Genomic DNA, 17,715 nt, shown 5'->3' on the forward strand with positions numbered 1-17,715 from the left:
AATTATATTTGAGGATAACAGTATTCCTCATCATAGTGAATGTATAGCAGTTCATGACATCCAGTCTTACAAATTTCAAAACTCCGCCATCTCTCTCCCCAGATCCACCACTGCTGGCGGCTCACCTCCAACTGCGCAACGCTACGCGCTGTCAACATCCAGCTGCCCAACACTACAATGGCAGACAACAATGCAAACTAGCCACAGACTGCACACAGCACAGCCAGTGATTTTCATACAGAAAAACCTAAACAGCTTACTTACATATGTTACAGTCACGAAACAGAACCCAACACGGGAAATGTTGAAGCAGCTTCAAATAAATCTATGGATGTCTCGCAATGCAAATTGCATAAAATGTTACTAAACACTCATTCAGGAACCGCGAGTTTATTACTTGTTTGTAAATCAGACCACCAGTTTCCGCACTCCATAAATACTTTTAAAGAGGACAAATACTCAGCGACTGACAAGTGCGTCGAAATGTGTTGTCTGGTGGGAAAACAAAGATGGCTGTTGCCATACCGTGAGGCAAAAGAAAACTTTCAAAAAGAGCTACAAAAGACTAGGACGAAAAGCTGGGAAACGCTCGTAACGAATCAGCTGGCCCTTGACCCTTGGGGAGTGCCCTATAAATTAGTAAGGGAGAAGATCCGTTCCCCACAGATGTTATCAACGATCAGGCACGGCTGGGATGACGGAATCCTGGCAGGAAACTGCTGAGGTCCTCCTCCGGTCCCTGCTGCCTGATGATGATAAGAATGATGATACTGAAGGACAGCAACAGCTACGAAACGAAGACCTTGCCAGATACGATAATGATGGAGCGGCCCTCTCCTTCTCTGAGGAGGAGGTTGCCGCTCTCATCAAGTCACTAAAGAGAGGGAAAGCCCCTGGGCCAGGCGGCATTGTGGCGGAGGTGGTGCAGTTCTTAGCCCCACAGCTAGTTGCGCCACTTACACACCTTTTCAATGAATGCCTCAGGAAGGGCAGATTTCCGAAGATCTGGAAAGTTGATAATGTAGTGATTATTAAGAAAAGCCCTGCGAAAGACCCTGCCGAGGCCAAATCCTACAGACCCATCTGTCTGTCGGATGGCTTTGACAAACTTCTGGAGAAACTACTAGCTGACAGCCTGACCGCTCACCACATGCTGCATGGGATGAGCAACAGGCAATTCGATTTCAGGCCTGGGCGATCGGCATCTGATGCAATCGCCTTGGCGGCCGAGGTCTGCGGCTCAGCCCCGTGTAAGTATGTTGTTGGCATCATGGTGGACATCAGTGGCGCCTTCGACAACCTGTGGTGGCCTTCGCTTTTCTCCTGTCTCCGGGAGAAAGAGTGTCCAGGGCTGCTATATGGCTGTCTGAGGAGCTATTGTGAGGATTGGGAGGTATGGCTATTATCCCCTAGCGGGAAAGTCGGAAAAACTTTCACCAAGGGATTTCTCCAGGGTTCCGCGTTGGGTCCCCTTTTCTGGGACATCCACATGGAGCCTCTCCTGGACAGATTACAACATATCGAAGAGGTGCTAGAGGTGATAGCCTACGCTGATGACCTCCTCCTGTTGGTCGGCGGCCAAAGTCGCGAGGATATAGAACCTAAGATAGAGAGAGCAATAGAAAAATTACAACTATGGTGCCGAAATACTAAGATGACCATTTCACCTACTAAATCGACTTACCTCTTACTTAAAGGACAGCTGGTTAGAAACCCAACCGTGAGAAGCGAGGGCACGCCAGTTCTTCGGAGACGGGAGACACGCTACTTGGGAATCATCATCGACGAAAGGTGGAACTTCGCAAAGCACATTGAAACTGTAACTCAGAAAGCATTACAACTATTAAATAACCTCATTTCCATTGGACATAAAAGATTTCATCTTCCGCCTCATCTGATAAAATCATATCACAATAGTATATTAACGTCAATAGTGTGTTACGGCTCGGGAGTCTGGGCTCACAGGACCACTAGTGTGGTGCCCGCCATGACAGTGAGAAGAGTGCAAAGGAGCATGCTGCTAAGATCTGTGGGGGCTTATAGAACATCCCCAGGGGGAGCCCTGTTAGTCATAATGGGGCTCTGTCCTCTGGACAACATTACAAAAGTAGAAGAAATTATGGGAGACCTGTTAGGGATAAGGGTGAGATAAGGAGGAGGGGTGAAGATTTATGGGAGGAGTTATGGGAGACAGATGAAACTGGTAGAAGGACTTTTCAGTTCCTACGAAATGTAAGGGAAAGAATGGGAATGAAATATTTTGAGCCGACTCGGGGATGTTCCACTTCCTCGCTGGCCATGGCCCCTATCCGACATATCTATGTCGGTTTGGGAAAAGGGCGACGCCCGCGTGTGACTGTGGCGCATCAGAGGGTACTCCTGACCATGTGGTTTATGAGTGCCCCCTTTTCGATGATTTAGCCGCCGCTCTACAACTGCCGAGTAGCAATACATACGACCTACTCAGACAAGAAGAGACCTTTCAAACACTGAACACTCTAGCCAACGAGGTATCACGAAAAGTACTAACAATATTCTTGAGAGACTTTCGTGACTAGTTGCTAATCACCAATCGCGTCCAGCATTCTGATCCCGTACCGCCTGTTCGTGGATAGGTCGACTAAACAGTTGGAATCCGCCACGGGCAGGACTTGGGGGACTGGGGCGATCTATTTCACGGACTTGATAAATGCACCGATTATGACGTAGATTAGGTAGAAGTTTTAGTAAAATAGAATAGGATAGTAGACTAGGAACCTGCAGCGACAGTTAACTCCTTGCCTGCCCTGTGCCAGGGGCATGCTCATAGGGTTTAGCTCTATGAGCCAGGCACCCAGGTAGGTTTATATTAAACTGGCACACATGTAACGCTGCAGGCAGTTAACACAAATCACCTGCAGTTATTAGAAAGTATGCTAACACTAGAAGTAGCCTGCCCATTAACCCATGTAGTACTGTCTGTAGTAACGCAAATTAATATGTAGCAGCTGCTTTATAATAATATTATAGAATAAATGGCTCTGAGCACTATGGGACTCAACTGCTGAGGTCATTAGTCCCCTAGAACTTAGAACTAGTTAAACCTAACTAACCTAAGGACATCACAAACATCCATGCCCGAGGCAGGATTCGAACCTGCGACCGTAGCGGTCTTGCGGTTCCAGACTGCAGCGCCTTTAACCGCACGGCCACTTCGGCCGGCTATTATAGAATATTAAGAGCCACTAATCACTAAGGTGGTGGGTTATTCTTGTATAATTATTGTTGTTGTTGTTGTGGTCTTCAGTCCTGAGACTGGTTTGATGCAGCTCTCCATGCTACTCTATCCTGTGCAAGCTTCTTCATCTCCCAGTACCTACTGCAACCTACATCCTTCTGAATCTGCTTAGTGTATTGATCTATTGGTCTCCCTCCACGATTTTTACCCTCCACGCTGCCCTCCAATGCTAAATTTGTGATCCCTTGATGCCTCAAAACATGTCCTACCAAACGATCCCTTCTTCTAGTCAAGTTGTGCCACAAACTTCTCTTCTCCCTAATCCTATTCAATACCTCCTCATTAGTTACGTGATCTACCCACGTTATCTTCAGCATTCTTCTGTAGCACCACATTTCGAAAGCTTCTATTCTCTTCTTGTCCAAACTGGTTATCGTCCATGTTTCACTTCCATACATGGCTACACTCCATACAAATACTTTCAGAAACGACTTCCTGACACTTAAATCTATACTCGATGTTAACAAATTTCTCTTCTTCAGAAACGATTTCCTTGCCATTGCCAGTCTACATTTTATATCCTCTCTACTTCGACCATCATCAGTTATTTTACTCCCTAAATAGCAAAACTACTTTACTACTTTAAGTGTCTCATTTCCTAATCTAATCCCCTCAGCATCACCCGATTTAATTTGACTACATTCCATTATCCTCGTTTTGCTTTTGTTGATGTTCATCTTATATCCTCCTTTCAAGACACTGTTCATTCCGTTCAACTGCTCTTCCAAGTCCTTTGCTGTCTCTGACAGAATTACAATGTCATCAGCGAACCTCAAAGTTTTTACTTCTTCTCCATGAATTTTAATACCTACTCCGATTTTTTCTTTTGTTTCCTTTACTGCTTGCTCAATATACAGATTGAATAACATCGGGGAGAGGCTACAACCCTGTTTCACTCCTTTCCCAACCACTGCTTCCCTTTCATGCCCCTCGACTCTTATAACTGCCATCTGGTTTCTGTACAAATTGTAAATAGCCTTTCGCTCCCTGTATTTTACCCCTGCCACCTTCAGAATTTGAAAGAGAGTATTCCAGTTAACGTTGTCAAAAGCTTTCTCTAAGTCTACAAATGCTAGAAACGTAGGTTTGCCTTTTCTTAATCTTTCTTCTAAGATAAGTCGTAAGGTTAGTATTGCCTCACGTGTTCCAACATTTCTACGGAATCCAAACTGATCTTCCCCGAGGTCCGCTTCTACCAGTTTTTCCATTCGTCTGTAAAGAATTCGCGTTAGTATTTTGCAGCTGTGACTTATTAAACTGATAGTTCGGTAATTTTCACATCTGTCATCACCTGCTTTCTTTGGTATTGGAATTATTATATTCTTCTTGAAGTCTGTGGGTATTTCGCCTGTCTCATACATCTTGCTCACCAGATGGTAGAGTTTTGTAATGACTGGCTCTCCCAAGGCCATCAGTAGTTCTAATGGAATGTTGTCTACTCCAGGGGCCTTGTTTCGACTCAAGTCTTTCAGTGCTCTGTCAAACTCTTCACACAGTATCTTATCTCCCATTTCATCTTCATCTACATCCTCTTCCATTTCCATAATATTGTCCTCAAGTACATCGCCCTTGTATAAACCCTCTATATACTCCTTCCACCTTTCTGCCTTCCCTTCTTTGCTTAGAACTGGGTTGCCATCTGAGCTCTTGATATTCATACAAGTGGTTCTCTTCTCTCCAAAGGTCTCTTTAATTTTCCTGTAGGCAGTATCTATCTTACCCCTGGTGAGACAAGCCTCTACATCCTTCCATTTGTCCTCTAGCCATCCCTGCTTAGCCATTTTGCACTTTCTGTCGATCTCATTTTTGAGACGTTTGTATTCCCTTTTGCCTGCTTCATTTACTGCATTTTTATATTTTCTCCTTTCATCAGTTAAATTCAATATTTCTTCTGTTACCCAAGGATTTCTATTAGCCCTCGTCTTCTTACCTACTTGATCCTCTGCTGCCTTCACTACTTCATCCCTCAGAGCTACCCATTCTTCTTCTAATGTATTTCTTTCCCCCATTCCTGTCAATTGTTCCCTTATGCTCTCCCTGAAACTCTCTACAACCTCTGGTTCTTTCAGTTTATCCAGGTCCCATCTCCTTAAATTCCCACCTTTTTGCAGTTTCTTCAGTTTCAATCTGCAGTTCATAACCAATAGATTGTGGTCAGAATCCACATCTGCCCCTGGAAATATCTTACAATTTAAAACCTGGTTCCTAAATCTCTGTCTTACCATTATATAATCTATCTGATACCTATTAGTATCTCCAGGATTCTTCCAGGTATACAACCTTCTTTTATGATTCTTGAACCAAGTGTTAGCTATGATTAAGTTATGCTCTGTGCAAAATTCTACAAGGCGGCTTCCTCTTTCATTTCTTCCCCCCAATCCATATTCACCTACTATGTTTCCTTCTCTCCCTTTTCCTACTGACGAATTCCAGTCACCCATGACTATTAAATTTTCGTCTCCCTTCACTACCTGAATAATTTCTTTTATCTCGTCATACATTTCATCAATTTCTTCATCATCTGCAGAGCTAGTTGGCATATAAACTTGTACTACTGTAGTAGGCATTGGCTTTGTGTCTCTCTTGGCCACAATAATGCGTTCACTATGCTGTTTGTAGTAGCTAACCCGCACTCCTATTTTTTTTATTCATTATTAAACCTACTCCTGCATTACCCCTATATGATTTTGTATTTATAACCCTGTAATCACCTGACCAAAAGTCTTGTTCCTCCTGCCAATGAACTTCTCTAATTCCCACTATATCTAACTTTAACCTATCCATTTCCCTTTTTAAATTTTCTAACCTACCTGCCCGATTAAGGGATCTGACATTCCACGCTCCGATCCGTAGAATGCCAGTTTTCTTTCTCCTGATAACGACGTCCTCTTGAGTAGTCCCCGCCCGGAGATCCAAATGGGGGACTATTTTACCTCCGGAATATTTTACCCAAGAGGACGCCATCATCATTTAATCATACAGTAAAGCTGCCATGTCCTCGGGAAAAATTACGGCTGTTGTTTCCCCTTGCTTTCAGCCGTTCGCAGTACCAGTACAGCAAGGCCGTTTTGGTTAGTGTTACAAGGCCAGATCAGTCAATCATCCAGACTGTTGCCCCTGCAACTACTGAAAAGGCTGCTGCCCCTCTTCAGGAATCACATGTTTGTCTGGCCTCTCAACAGATACCCCTCCGTTGTGGTTGCACCTACGGTACGGCCATCTGTATCGCTGAGGCACGCAAGCCTCCCCACCAACGGCAAGGTCCATGGTTCATGGGGGAAGGTATAATTATTATAAATGGGAATAAAGAATTAAAAAAAAAAGTGCGTCAAAATGAGTGCTAAGGCCTTGAAGCCGTTCAGCAATGCACAGGTTTTGTCAATATAGGGCAAACATTGATTGAAATGGGGAAATAAGGCGTAGCTGAATGTTAATAAACACATTCTGGCGCTATGCAACGTACTGCGAAGGAAGCATAGTGTGAAAGAAGAGTTTCTTCTTTCAGACAACTACTTTTTAGATTAACTTTATAAGAAAAACGAACTTTGCTAAAATGCATTTGGGGAATTTAGAATGAACTATTTTAGCCATTTAGAATGAATTCAGTGAACCGACAATACACACGCCAGAAATAATAATTAAACTGGTAAAACTGGGGTCATATTTGGCTGGAACACTCTTAACGTTACAGAAACAAGACTTTCAAAACCCTGCTTTAGTTGGCGTTGCAATATAGTATACATCTTGACGTTCTTTTGTACAAAGGACCTCGACTTTCAGAGATTATTCTTCTTACTGTCGAATACATGTATTAGAGGCGACCTGATGATTATATGAGAATAGCCAGTGCTTGTTGAAAGACAGTGAAGTTTCAGATAAGACCGTTCATTTCGAAATTAGGCTGAAATATGTCGAAAAGGGGACAAATAAAAGTCACCATTTTCTGACCTGCAATGAACCATAACGAATATATATTTCACTGAGCCTTGTCTTGTGACACTTGGCTAAAAGAAGACTTTTCAGTAATTACCGAACCGTTTTCATCAAACTACGATGAAAGCGTAGTACAGCGAGAAGACGGGCAGGCAAGCAAGACTCCTTTAGCCTGCTTGGGTTGCGTATAGATTGGCTTGGATGAGAGTAAAGAAGCCTGCCCATTCTGCTGATAATATGTGGCTAACAGGCAAGAGTGGGCAGGTTTAAAGCGCGATGTGTACATCTGGTCAGTGACTGCAATGAAGTGCACTCACGGATTGACGTTTCCCATGTCTGAAACGGTGCTCACATTCAGTAGCTATAACGTGAGTTACAACTCTGCTGATATGTCTTTATTTCCTAAGTGTGTTTGAATTTTTCTTGGAGTCGTATTCTGAAACTCCTGAAGTACTTGTGAACAACCATTTATATTTCATATGTACGTTACATCCAACTCTACATTAAACGCAGAGTTCAAGCCTACTTAAAAGTACAGGATGATGATGATATTTAGGTTGTGGGACGCACAAAGGTCCACTTTCGTCACTTTCCGCGAATTATGATGCAATGTTGAGGACCACAAACATCCAGTTCCCGGGCGAATAAAATCTTCGAGCCGAGTGGGAATCGAACCCAGCACTCCGTGATCCACAGGCTGCAATGCTAGCCACTAGTCCACGAGCCGTGGACAAAATTAAAGTATGAAACATACTCCTACTACATGTGTCACAAATGTCGAAAACATAGCACATTTTTTATTAGTTAGGTACAGGATAGTCAGCGTTGTGCACAGCATTGTACACAATGGTAAGGAGAGGTGGGCTACAGAGTGGTGTAGTACTGTCGTTGTAGCGAAGCTGGACAGGAGCAGATATGATCACCGAACAAGCAAAATATAGCAAACAAAAGATGTACTTACATTTTTTCTCCAAGGGTACAAATACTTATTGCAAATAATGCAGCAAGATATAGAGTCCAGCTCTCAGTGTCAACAAGGATGAAGCTACCTGAACTGAAGCATGAGCGGTGGTGTCGTAGCTGTGACTAGCCGGTGACTGCGTGGCGTCACAAAGCGATTTGGCTCTGAATGAGAGTGGGCCGTCTGGTTGCCGCCAGCTGTCCTATACTGTGGCTGCTGAGAGCTCTTGTAGTCCAAAGCCGCTGGAACTGTGGGTCAGTGGGCGCGTACCATTGGCTCCGTTAGATCCTATACGACCACTATCTGCGTCTGCCAACATTGATGCCTACGTGGTGGTATCGATACGTGGTACCACAGTCAGAAGCAGCCCGAGAACGCCTTTTGAGGGTGCAGAAGGGTAGACTGTGCCGAGAAATAATTGTTAAGAAAAAAATTTAATACGTTGCGCCGTTTGCAAGTCAATTAGCATCGGAGTTAGGCAGTTAGGCCATTGCTTGCGCAAATTCAAGCGGCCTGCCAAATACAATTGTGTCAGTGTTCTCATAGCGTATACGACAGCACAAGAGAGTGCTCAGCCTTTGGCTCGAGTTCGATCCTTACTACCACCCCATGTCCAGTTTCTTTATCTCTTTCTTGTTCGGTTTTAGGAAACCCAGCGAAGAACGTATTTGCCGACACTGTCATGGCGGACCACCTGAATTTGTGACTGACTAACTTCAATGCTACTGAAATAGGAAACGGCGAAATGCGTCGAATTTTATTCTTAGCAATTATTTCTCAGCACAACCCACTCTGCAACACCGTTACAAGCTTCTCAGACTGTTTGTGACCACCCTGTATATGTCTTCCTACAGTGATATAACTGTGTTGATTGTAGACTCGTATCATGATCACACATATGATGGTAGCTAATAACGTCTGGAGACTAGCTGCGAACTGATGACAAGTCTCCGAAAATTACTTTCATTAATTTTCAACTGCTTTTGCAGTTCTATGCTACATGTTACATTGAGCTGTTAACTTTGTATCCATGTCGGCGCTGGTGGAACAAGATAATGAACTGATTCCCAACTGTTTTGCCGTATCAAATGAGCTACGCCGCGCGGGATCAGCCGAGCGGTCTGGGCGCTGCAGTCATGGACTGTGCGGCTGGCCCCGGCGTAGGTTCAAGTCCTCCTTCGGGCATGGGTGTGTGTGTTTGGCCTTAGGGTAATTTAGGTTAACTAGTGTGTAAGCTTAGAGACTGATGACCTTAGCAGTTAAGTCCAATAAGATTTCACACACATTTGAACATTTTTGAAATGAGCTACAATTGCTGGTCACACACGACTATAGCTAAAATTAAGACCAATTACGTAAACAAAATGTTACTTAGAACAGTCAACTAGAAGCAGTAGCTAGAAGTTAAAGTTGTGCTGACGGGAAGCAGTAGCTACAAGTCAAAGTTGTACAGACGAGCGAGACACGTACGACAGTGGCACAAAAATGGAGGGTGGAAATCACCATTGCGTAACAGTTCATCATACTTTAAAGGCACATTTGCAGGATGGGCGTTGATATACTTCAAAACGTAGATATAAGTTGAAAATATAAATAAAGAATTACTTAAGATATTAATAGTATAAGCGGTTGTTTCGATTCTGGCTTGTAACCGCTGAAACATTAGATTAATTACGCAATTCAGTAGTCTTGCCTAGAAGAAGGCATTTTTTTTTTTTGTTCTTGTAGCGGTCCAGATCAGACGCATATCTGCCATCAGATAATTCGTTTGTTTGTGTGGCCATCTTGCGCAGCAGCTGTTAACAACTGTTAGTATAGGTTATCTGTCTTGAGCTGACTGCAATGTAAGTAAAAAGAATTACACTAGATGCGTTTCGCTTTTATTTATAAAGCATATTCTATGGCATTCTGTAAATTGGATACATACGTTTGTACATTTATTTTTTGATTCTTTTAGGTCAAAAACAGCGTTTTCTTTATGTGTCTAACCTAAAAGAATAAAAAAATAAATGTACAAACGTATGTATCCAATTTACTGAATGGCACAAAATGGTTTAAATGGCTCTGAGCACTATGGGACTGAACTTCTGAGGTCATCAGTCCCCTAGAACTTAGAACTACTTAAACCTTACTAACCTAAGGACATCACACACATCCATACCCGAGGCAGGATTCGAACCTGCGACCGTAGCGGACGCTCAGTTCCCGACTGTAGCGCCTAGAACCGTTCGGCCACTCCGGCCGGCTGAATGCCACAGAAGATATATAAATAAAAGCGAAACGCGTCTGGTGTAATTCTTTTAAACTACATTGCAGTCAGCTCAAGACAGATAACCTATAATAACAGTCATCAGATAATTATTTGGCTCACCGCCAATATTACTATTACTATTTTACTGAGACGCAATCTCACTCGGTGTACTCATAGTTACACACAGCAACAAGATTAATGCAAGTGGCTATGTAATTTAATTTAATGTAATATTTTGTTAATACAGTGATATTATTTAATTTTGTGTTTCATTTATGTTGCAAGCTATTGGTCCAGTTAAACGGCGTCTTGGCATGGCTAAAGGTTCCGTGTTACAAATCTTATGAATGACGCAGCACCAGCCAATGCTTTGGAATTATTCAATCTACGAAGTCCGATAAAGAAATATTTTCAGAAGAGTCGTGCCCAAAGTTTGTACCAAGCACCATTAGAATTTATGCTCTGATCACATACTGATATCATTATCTATTATTATTTGTCTGTTGTCTGATATTCTCAGATCAGACCGGAAAAGACGATAAATTAAAATACCAATCTTGGGCGTGTACTGAAGGATTCAAGGGGTTGTGATGTAATAACATATCGCTGTCAAATTTTTCGTTTATAATAATAAGGCAAAAATGAAGACGACAACGGAACGACACCTACAAAAATTTAAAATATGCCACTGGGATATACGAGGCCGCAAACAGAAGCAATTGCTACTTGGGGTTTGACCATTGCATTAATCTTATTGAACATCAGCATCGAATTACTGGTTTCATTAGCTTGAAACATCGAGTAATAAAAGAGCAAAGATTATTTTTACAAAGCTTTCATGTCTTTTCCAAAAAGAAATTGTATCTTTATTTGTTTTTACAGCAGCATTAGTCGTCAGAAAATCGGTTATACGCAGTCTTACTTCACTGAAAGCGCACAGTAAGGCGTCTGTTTCTGCAGGTTCAGAATGGTTCAAATGGCTCTGAGCACTGTGGGACTCAACTGCTGAGGTCATTAGTCCCCTAGAACTTAGAACTAGTTAAACCTAACTAACCTAAGGACATCACAAACATCCATGCCCGAGGCAGGATTCGAACCTGCGACCGTAGCGGTCTTGCGGTTCCAGACTGCAGCGCCTTTAACCGCACGGCCACTTCGGCCGGCGTTTCTGCAGGAACAACGCATAAGGTTCATAGACGAGTTCGCTCTCCTGGTTCAGTGTTTATGTCAAAGAGATTTTACGGTATACAAATGTCCTTAAGACAATGGTTGCCTGTGGTTTACGAAGACGATAAGCGAAATGATCGTCTTGGCAGGAAGAATTAACTAGCTAAGAGGGAAAGCCGAGGTCAAAAGTGTACTGAATAAAAGAAGTCACTTATCTATGTTAGCTGCTGCAGAGAACATTTATCTCCATGTTACTATGCTGTAGTTTTGTGTAGTTAGTGGCATACAGATAAGATGTTACAAGCAAGTAATTGTCAAAGGTTGGCTTCACTTGAGCGCAACGGAATTGAAAGTGCATTATTACACAAGGATCCATTGGGGTTCCACTAATTTCCTTTTTAGCTAGTAGGTAAATATAACAAACAGAAGGAAATATATTTTTGTAATAAAATTTGAACTAAATCTCTGTTTTTATTCCCTATTTCGAAGCTTGTCTGGGACAGACAATCTTCCACTCGCGTGCAGTTATGACGTTACGTTTCAAGAGATTTGGTTATCTATGTACAACTGGAGCTCATTTTCTTTCGTATTCCCTAATAATATAATATTTAAAATCATTTTTGCCTGTTTGCTTCGTCACTTTACTCATGAAAACAAATGAAAATGGTTTCGAGGTGAAAGTGGCTAGCTGGCGATACACAAATTATACTTACTGCGCAAACACTGCGTTAGAAGTCACACACACAAATCACAGAGAGTATGACGTAAGTGGGACTCGGTATCTAACAGTACCACTTTCCTAAGGCACATTTGTGTGGGCATTGTAAGGCAAAAATCATATGGATATCGACCAACTGCACCTGCTATTACGGCCCGTAATTCAGTTCGGAAAACTAATGAAGTAATAGCCCAGGGCAGTGCACTTTTCAAATGTCAGAGGCGGCCAATGCAATTTCCTCTCGTGTAATGGGAGAGTAGAGAGCCGGAAATTTGCAGCATGCAGCAGCTGGGCTAATGACTTTTCCGTATTTCTTGATTTTCAACTTTTTCTCTCTATAGCAAAACTCATCTTTCATCAGTTTCGGTGCTTCCCACAAGAAATACCAGGAGAAGTGTTACTATATAATTCGGGGGTCGTCTCGATTATTGACGTACCACAACTTGGCTTTAAGGTTCGATTTTCTGCTCGAACTGGACAATATCAGCGGGCCTAATGTAGTAAAATTATTATCAGTTTTACCTCCATGTGCGCATCTACACAATGTGGACTATTTAAATGCCAATTCAGTCTTCGGTCAAATTTCTAGTCTTCATTTAGATCGTAGACCGTCGTGGGAAAGACACACAGAGAACTTTACATCTTATAAATTTATTAAACTTTGTTCAGAAGTTTGATTCTTTCGAGTCTCGATTCTGACTACATGGCGTTCACAATCAGTCGTCAATACGTTCTCAGAAGGCCTCACATATTACAATTTAGGGCAATAAGGTGAAACGTGGTACCTGTGCTAACTCTCTCCTAACCAAACAGAAGAAGTAACACTCAGTATTCGAGGAGAATTGCTAACAAACAAGGTCCTAACATAACGAGCCACAGCAACTACACATTAAGTTTTTTGATTAAGACATAACGCTTAGTGCAGCTGTTGTTGTTGTTGTTGTGGTCTTCAGTCCTGAGACTGGTTTGATGCAGCTCCCCATGCTACTCTATCCTGTGCAAGCTTCTTCATCTCCCAGTATCTACTGCAACCTACATCCTTCTGAATCTGCTTAGTGTATTCATCTCTTGGTCTCCCTCTACGATTTTTACCATCCACGCTGCCCTCCAATACTACATTTGTGATCCCTTGATGTCTCAGAATATGCCCTACCAACCGATCCCTTCTTCTAGTCAAGTTGTGCCACAAATTTCTCTTCTCTCCAATTCTGTTCAATACCTCCTCGTTAGTTATGTGATCTACCCATCTAATCTTCAGCATTCTTCTGTAGCATTACATTTCGAAAGCTTCTATTCTCTTCTTGTCTAAACTATTTATCGTCCATGTTTCACTTCCATGGCTAAACTCCATGCAAATACTTTCAGAAACGACTTCCTAACACTTAAATATATACTCGATGTTAACAAATTTCTCTACTTGAGAAACGCTTTCTTTGCCATTGCCAGTCTACGTTTTATATCCTCTCTACTTCGACCATCGTCAGTTATTTTGCTCCCAAAATAGCAAAACTCGTTTACTACTTTAAGCGTCTCATTTCCTAATCTAATTCCCGCAGCATCACCCGATTTAATTCGACTACATTCAATTATCCTCGTTTTTCTTTTGTTGATGTTCATCTTATATCTTCCTTTCAAGACACTGTCCATTCCGTTCAGCTGCTCTTCCAGGTCCTTTGCTGTCTCTGGCAGAATTAAAATGTCATCGGCGAACCTCAAATTTTTTATTTCTTCTCCATGGATTTTAATTCCAACTCCGAATTTTTCTTTTGTTTCCATTACTGCTTGCTCAATATACAGATTGAATAACATCGAGGATAGGCTACAACCCTGTCTTACTTCCTTTCCCAACCACTGCTTCCCTTACATGCTCGTGGACTATTATAACTGCCATCTGATTTCTGTACAATTTGTAAATAGCCTTTCGCTCCCTGTACTTTACCCCCGCCACCTTCAGAATTTGAAAGAGAGTATTGCAGTCAACATTGTCAAAAACTTTCTCTGAGTCTACAAATGGTAGAAACCTAGGTTTGCCTTTCCTTAATCTACTTTCTAAGACAAGTCGTAAGGTCAGTATTGCCTCACGTGTTCCAACATTTCTACGGAATCCAAACTGATCTTCCCCCAGGTCAGCTTCTACCAGTTTTTCTATTCGTCTGTAAAGAATTCGTGTTAGTATTTTGTAGCCGTGGCTTATTAAACTGATAATTCGATAATTTTCATAACTGTCAACACATGCTTTCTTTGGGATTGGAATTATTATATTCTTCTTGAAGTCTGAGGGTATTTCGCCGGTCTCATACAGCCTGCTCACCAGATGGTAGAGTTTTGTTAGGCCTGGCTCTCCCAAGGCTGTCAGTAGTCCTAATGGAATGTTGTCTTCTCACGGGGCCTTGTTTCGACTTTGGTCTTTCAGTGCTCTGTCAAACTCTTCACGCAGTATCGTACGTCCTATTTCATCTTCAGCTACATTCTCTTCCATTTCTGTAATATTATCCTCAAGACCCTTTATATACACCTTCCACCTTTCTCCTTTCCCTTCTTTGCAGATAGCACAGGAAATTTATGGCAAGAGAATACCGCTGCTAGTCAAAGGATGCTTAAAGCATACCGTTCCTCTAATACTACTACAATACGACACCAATGTACAGAAGAGAAGATCTATGACTTTTTATTTCTGTCCTGTTGCTGTGCATTACATTATTGTAATACTGAATATATAAGAAGATTTTGGGTCTTTCTGGTAAACTGCCTAAAAATTACTGCTAGACTTTGAAAGAGGTTTCTCTTTCTTGGATAATTACTCCCAGTTTACTGCATGACTCAGTGACATGCGGCTCAGTATTGTCATTACCAACCAAGAAGCTTATTTTTTTGAATTCCATAGCGATGCGGTTGCTCCCAAAGAAAGCATTTAGTGGCACAGTTACTTTATGAAAGTTAACTGTATCCTATTACTCGGAAAACATTAACACATAAAGAGTATCAAGAATGTTTTGACTCACAGTGAACTGCAATGAAACATGAGCGATAACTGAAATACAGCATGACATGTGGAACTTTAATCAACGGCAAAATAATGTATTTCAGGAAAGAACGGGGTTAATACGTTAGGATTTATTCGGGGGAAAGGAAAGGGGACGGAAATATTTTGAGACACCGCGAACCGGGACGTATATTTAACGACGAATTGTAACAGTATAACTCATTATATTGGTGGTATCATGATTTCAATATCACCATTGTATGACGACTGAGATTCATGAGAGGTCCTGTTTAAGTAGTTTTTCTTTTCAACTTCCGTTTCAGAACTGCTAAGAGAAATCAGTATGTGTTAATTACAACTTAATAAATGAGAATAATTTTTTGAATCATGTACTCAAGTGATTAACAAAATCTACGAATAGTTGCTGTCAAACAACTGTTTCAGAAGCACTTCAGAACAAAAACCGGCATTTGCAAAAATCATGGCGTCATACTAATTGTTACCTTTGTCGGCTCTTAAAAAGCAAAATCTTATAAAAGGGAACGCCCTTAACATACTTTATCGTGGCAGTCTTGTTTGACGTTGACATTGATATGACGCACATTATCCGCGCCAATGTGTATATATAAAGCCTTGGTGGTAGACTGTTTTGCATCTTCTACCTATCTGAATCAAACGGACTGACCTCGTCGGTGTAATCCATTCGTCATGAAGGGTGAGTCAAAAATTCTCTTGTAAAATAAATTGGAAAGGCGTGGTTTTCTTGACGATTAAATCACGTAATTTACGAATTATGCAAATCTGGGATTCTCGATGGCAACAGCTTGCTGTCGTCTTTGGTTTCTTGTTTGACTGGAAGTTACATTAACCCACTCAGTGCTTTGCAGAGATGTTGTTCATGTATGTTTAAAGGAAGAGAAACCACTGTTCAGTTTATAGCTTCACAGTAACAAGCAGTGGCCACATTGCTTTGAACAGAACACTGTCCACACGTATGTGACCACAAGGTAGAACGCACTCTACTACCCACGATGTTTTTTCTACCTACGAAGGACAGAGAAGTTTTATTGATTGGACACCATGTTAATAGAAATGTAATACAAGGGGTTTCACAACGAAGAGTTAATGCTGATAGATGTGAAGCTGTAAGATAACGGAACTAGTTACAGAAAACGTTTGCCACATAATTTCAAACATGCGGTTACAAGTCCCGACGACTACACTATGATATAGCTACGGTGTTATATAGAGTGAAGTGACAAAAGTCGTGGGATAGCGATATGCTCATACAGAATGCGGCAGAATCGCGCACACAGGCTCTAAATGTGGAGTGCATTGGCTGAGCAGTAATTCTACTAAGGTGACTCATGTGAAAAGGTTTTCGACGTGGTTACGGGGGAACGAGGGGAGTTAACAGGCTTTGAATGCGGAATAGTATTTGGAGCTAGACGCAGGAGACATTCTATTTAGGAATCAAATATTCCGAGATCCACAGTGTGAAGAGTGTGCCGACAACACCACATTTCAGGCAATACCTCTCACCACGGGCAACGCAGTGGCCGACGGCTTTCATTTAATGACCGAGGGAAGCGGCGTTTGCGTAGTGTTGTTGTCAGTGCTAACACACAAGAAACACTGCGTCAAATAACCGCATAAATCAATGTGGAATATATGACGAACGTATCCTTCAGGATAAAGCGCCGAAATTTGGTTACTGGTCTATGGAAGCAGACGATCGACGAGAGTGCCTACGCTAGCAGTACGACATCGCCCGCAGCGCCTGTCCAGCGCTCGCGGCCATATCGTTTGGAGCCTACACGCCTGGAAAACTGTGTCCTGGCCAGATAAATCCAGATTTCAGTTGGTATAAGCTGTCGTTACGGTTAGAGTGTGACGCATACCATACGAAGCCGTGGACCCAAGTTGTCAACAAGGCACTGTAAAAGCTGTGGGTGGCTCTGTAACGAGGTGGTCTGTGTTTCCATGGAATGGACTGAGTCCTCTGGTCGAACTGAACCGATGATTAACGGCAATTGGTTGTTTTTGGCTGCTTGGAGACAATTTGTTCCTTACCTTATTTAATTTTTATGGGTGACAATGCGTCATGTCAATTGGCAGCAATTGTTCGCGACTGGTTTCAAGCATATTGTGAACAATTGAAGCGAATGATTTGGTCACCCACATCGCACGATATGAATCCCACCGATTATTTATGGGACTCAACAAGTCGTTGTAAGTCCCCTGCAGACAGTCTGAGCTGTGCTGCTCCTGTAGCTGTCCGTAACTGTGAAAGTGTTGGCAGTGAAGGATTTTGTGCACGAACTAAACTCTCGATTAAGTCCCATAATCGAGAGTTTAGTTCGTGCCCAAAATCCTTCACCGCCAACACTTTCACAGTTACGGACAGCTATAGGAGCAGCATAGC

General features: G+C 42.1%; 1 protein-coding gene across 2 annotated transcripts in view; it reads left to right on the forward strand.

Moving 5' to 3' along the window:
* Positions 1–15,865: 15,865 nt before the first annotated feature.
* Positions 15,866–17,715, forward strand: part of LOC126251783 (peritrophin-1-like) — a 93,578-nt gene continuing 91,728 nt past the window's right edge. For both annotated transcript variants that reach the window (XM_049952411.1, XM_049952410.1), the window contains exon 1: positions 15,866–16,005. In XM_049952411.1, the coding sequence (XP_049808368.1) occupies positions 15,999–16,005 (7 nt within the window). In that variant the 5' untranslated portion in view covers positions 15,866–15,998. The remainder of the gene's footprint in view (positions 16,006–17,715) is intronic.

Source organism: Schistocerca nitens, chromosome 4 (assembly GCF_023898315.1).
Source record: "Schistocerca nitens isolate TAMUIC-IGC-003100 chromosome 4, iqSchNite1.1, whole genome shotgun sequence".
NCBI lineage: Eukaryota > Metazoa > Arthropoda > Insecta > Orthoptera > Acrididae > Schistocerca > Schistocerca nitens.